This window comes from Empidonax traillii, unplaced genomic scaffold, assembly GCF_003031625.1.
Source record: "Empidonax traillii isolate 1590-97213 ecotype Southwest subspecies unplaced genomic scaffold, ASM303162v1 scaffold133:size1091145, whole genome shotgun sequence".
In the NCBI taxonomy this organism is placed as follows: domain Eukaryota; kingdom Metazoa; phylum Chordata; class Aves; order Passeriformes; family Tyrannidae; genus Empidonax; species Empidonax traillii.
This window is the reverse complement of record NW_020955326.1, coordinates 795,205-799,160: the sequence shown is the minus strand read 5'-3', so window position 1 is coordinate 799,160 and position 3,956 is coordinate 795,205. Positions and strand designations below refer to the sequence as shown.

Sequence of the window (3,956 nt, the reverse complement as noted above, 5' to 3'; positions counted from 1 at the left end):
ATTCTACAACAGATATAAAAATAAATTTTGCTCATTATGGTTAACCGCAAGTTTGCCTCATCCCTTCTTGCCTAAGTGTATGCTCTGAACTTGTAACTTATCAATTCGATCTGTAGAAGGGAAAACGCACGGCATTTAAACCCTGCAAATCTGAGGGAACTGTGCAAGAGCAGCCAGAAGCCGAGCTGCGAGGATGCGGCGTGGATTCTGCAAGGGTTAATGCGTTTGGTTCATGCTGTTTCCTTTGACATTACCTGTCTAGTACGGGCTCTCTCCTTCCTCCGCCCATGTCTCTGCTTCTTTTGGTTTGTAAATTTATGGGAATTGCAGCTGGTAGCCTTGGCAAGCTCTCCTCATTAAGAACCCTCTTTGAAAATGGGCTGTGTTTGAGCATTTCCCTAATGAGGACAGGACGGGGTTAAAAAGTGACCATTTCATGGTTGACTTGAACCTGCTTACTTTCCGTGTTGTGTCGTTGTGAAATGCCTGATGTGAATAAACTCTCACTTTGGGCAAGGAGGAAGTCAGCGGTCCCTCCGGGACGCCGCCGGGGGCTGCGTTCTGGCACCGGGAGGGAACGCCGATGCCGCCCGGCCGCCGCTCCCGCAGTCGGCAGCGGCAGTTCTGGGGGCGGGGGCCGCACACAGCGGGCGCCCCCTCAGCTCTGCAGTGCATCGCAGTCCTCCTCACAGGCGCAGAAATTAAGTTTCGCTCAGTGCTTTCCCCCGCCTTTTCCCAGCCACCCCGGTTAAAGCTGTACCGGGAGAATGAAACGAGATCCCGTGCCCTGCTGCTGCCCAGGAGCCGGGACCCCCTTCGCCTCCCCAGGCCGCAGCCTGCAAGGATGGGGACATCAGTCACGGGCGGTGCGGGGCAAGGTCCCCCGCTCTGGAGAGGGCGGCGGAGGGGGCTGCCCTCCCCCGTGTCTCCCGCGGGAGGTGGGGGGGGGAAGCGGGGGCGTCTCTGCCCCGCCGCAGCTGGCAAAGTAGTACCCCGAAAGGAGAAAAAAAAGAAGCCTCTCGCAGATGGCAGCCCACCCCCGCCTCCCCGCCCCCGTCGCCGTCTTCCCGCCCCCCTTCCCCCCGCAACTTTCTCCCACCAGAAGAGCGGGAAAATGAGGGAGGGATGTTTGCTAAACCTGCTCGTTCCTTTTGCAATGTTCGGTGGTGATGAATGCAGAGGGAGGGCAAAGGAAGGGGATCTGGTGGAGAAGAAATGTGTTTGCAGGGGTAGGAGGAGTGTAAGCGGTGATTGTGTAATTAATTAATTAAAAAAAAATACTTAAGTCTCATTTGGGGAGAAAGCTGGAACAGGGTCCAGAGGGTGTAACCGGTGAATTTTTCAACTTCCAAGTTTTGCAGAAGGACAGGCGGACGTGTTGGGGGTGGGGGACACACACACACACGCGGACACGGCGAGAGCAAATCGGGTGGGAGCGCCAGGGAGAGATTTGTCGTTTGAATTTCCAGGAGATCATTTTTATTAAGGTGGGCGTTTGGAAGGCAGTCTCACCGCTGCCCGCAGAGCGAGCGGGGGCGGGCGAGCAGAGGCCGCCGGAGGAGCCCGCAGGCCGCGCCGCCCGCTCTGCCCGCCCGGGGCGCGCTCCCGCCCTGGCGCGCCCTCGCGGCACGATTCCGACGGCCCGGCGAAGTTTCGCCTGCCATCACTGTCCGGGAGCTTCTTGCTCCGCTCCGGGCTGTAACCTTGAACTTTCGGAAGCGTGGTAACAGTGTCGTGTTATTACGGCACCACCACCAACTTCTTAAAAAAAAAGAAAAAAAAAAGGAGAAAAAAAAAAAAGGAAAAAAAAAAGGCAAACAAAAAAATCCTCCCGCCCACCCCCCCCACCCCCTCGAGTCCTTCCCCCCTCATCTGCAAAACAACCAGCAGCAGCAGCAGCAGCAGCAGCAAAAGCAAGACTCCTGAGCCGCCGACTACAAGAGGGTTAAAAGTGTAGATTGGATTTCACCCCGGGAAATCTAGCACACGGAGTGAACTTGAATCTTTGGCTATTTAAGGAGGACTGGGGTTTGTTGTGAAGTTGTGGTGATCCAGAGCAGAGCCCCGTCTGATTGATTTCATCTTCCTTGAGTCTCAGATGACTGTAAAATGAATAGATGAAATTATTCCTTTTTGAGGCTTTTCTTAGGGGCTCTCCGGGCAGCGTGTTCTCAAAACGAAGTCATGATGTATTCTCCAATCTGTCTCACTCAGGTATAGACGCGTTTTATTTAACTTATTTGTTAATTTATTTATTTTCACGTGTTTGTTGGGATTTTTTTTTTTTTTAATTTTTACATGTATGTGAGTTGTTAATGAGTCATTGTTGATAATTGTAACGGGTTAAAGCACAGTTGTAACTGCTTGTCAGATCCAAACTCCTCTCTCAGGAGGGAATATTAGAAAATAAACTCTACCAGGCCATTGTTTGGGGGAGATCCATTCAAAGTGTCACCAGTAGACAAATACTGTTAATTGTTGGTGCATAAGAAGTCAAAGGTTAACAAACTGGAGATGAGCATAATTACGCTAAAAAAGCAGGTTTGAGGAGTATTGATTTGATTGGAATCAAGCGATTAACACTCTTTTCAGCTCGCCAGTTTACGCAGAGCCTAATGAAAGAGTTTGAAAGGAAAAGTGCTTTTTTGACCGAACACGACGACTCGCCGGTGCGAAGTAATCCCGTCTTATGCTTAATTAATAATATGTGTCTTGCCAACAATGAGGGCGATGTAAGCGGGGATGACGAAGCTGTGCAGAGTTTTCTCGTTCGGTTATACAAGGGCACGGCAATTTCCCCCCTCCCAGCTAAATTTGTGGTGCTGGCGGAGGAACGTGCACCCTCCTCAGCACGGGGAAAGACCGAGCCGGTTTTACAACCGCACTTACGGCCGCCTGCCGGTCCCGGGCGGCGGCTGTCAGCGGGACGGCGGGAGGGAGCGGGGCGAAGCGGCGGCCGAAGCGGCGCGGAGCGGCGCGGAGGGCGGGGGGCGGCTGCGGCGCGGCCCGAGCGGGGGTCCCCACCGCGGCAAAACGCGGGTTTTGCAACCTGAGGGGTTTCGGGAGCAGGTTTGAGAAGTTCCCTGGGTGCCACGGGAGCAGGGAGCACGGTAACGGGGAGCAAGCGCTGGGGCACTGGAGCCTGTTCCGGACGGTAAACCCGACCTGCAAAGCCCGGGAATAGTTTTCAGCGGCTTTCGTGAAAGTCTGTTTTAGGAGGATGTGATGTAAACTGATTAAGCGATAACTGCTTGCTTCCACATTGGTGCGACAAATAGCTAAAGAAGCAGAAAATGTGCGAAAGTAACGTCTCCTGCAAGGCTGCTATAGAGCGGCCAGCGTTGCACTTACAGTTGCACTGTGAATAAATAAATGTGATTTAAGTTATTTCCCAGCTACAAAGCATTGCAATTCAAAAGGCCTAAAGTATTCATAAATTGTGATTGAAGATGGAAACAATGATAAGGCTTATTCAGTGATTGGATACAGTCCTGTAGTTTTTTGGCTGACACATTTTTTATTGTTTATATTTTGTTTGGCATCTAAGTGTGATTGACTTAGATATGGATATTTTCAGCAAGTAAACGTGAGCTGCAGTGGAGGAAAGCTGGAAAAGAGTGCTGTTGAGATATTTCTTCTTCAAAAGAGAGGCATTTTGTGTAACAGATATGCATATGCTTACAGGTACACACATAGAAATAATTACTTACCATTGAATCTGCGGATAGTAAAAATTAATTCTGTGTAGGCTGTCCAGCCTGTGAAATTATTGACAGGGAGTAAGACTTCTGCATCAGAGTATAAACCTCAGAGTACAACTCCAGAAAGCAGTTTTGACATTTGAAACACTCAAATTTTCACAATCATTTCTATTGCAGCAGTAGTTCATGTTCATGTTTCCTGCTGTAATGCCTTTTTTTTTTTTTTTTTTTTTTTTTTTTTTTTTTTTTTTTTTT

At 50.3% G+C, this 3,956-nt stretch overlaps 1 protein-coding gene across 6 annotated transcripts in view; it reads left to right on the top strand.

Moving 5' to 3' along the window:
• Window positions 1–1,879: 1,879 nt before the first annotated feature.
• NFIB (nuclear factor I B) overlaps window positions 1,880–3,956 on the top strand; it is a 161,858-nt gene continuing 159,781 nt past the window's right edge. For 2 of the 6 annotated variants that reach the window (XM_027883731.1, XM_027883730.1), the window contains exon 1: window positions 1,880–2,214. In XM_027883731.1, the coding sequence (XP_027739532.1) occupies window positions 2,185–2,214 (30 nt within the window). In that variant the 5' untranslated portion in view covers window positions 1,880–2,184. The remainder of the gene's footprint in view (window positions 2,215–3,956) is intronic. The other 4 variants (XM_027883734.1, XM_027883733.1, XM_027883735.1 and 1 more) reach the window with 3 other exon arrangements.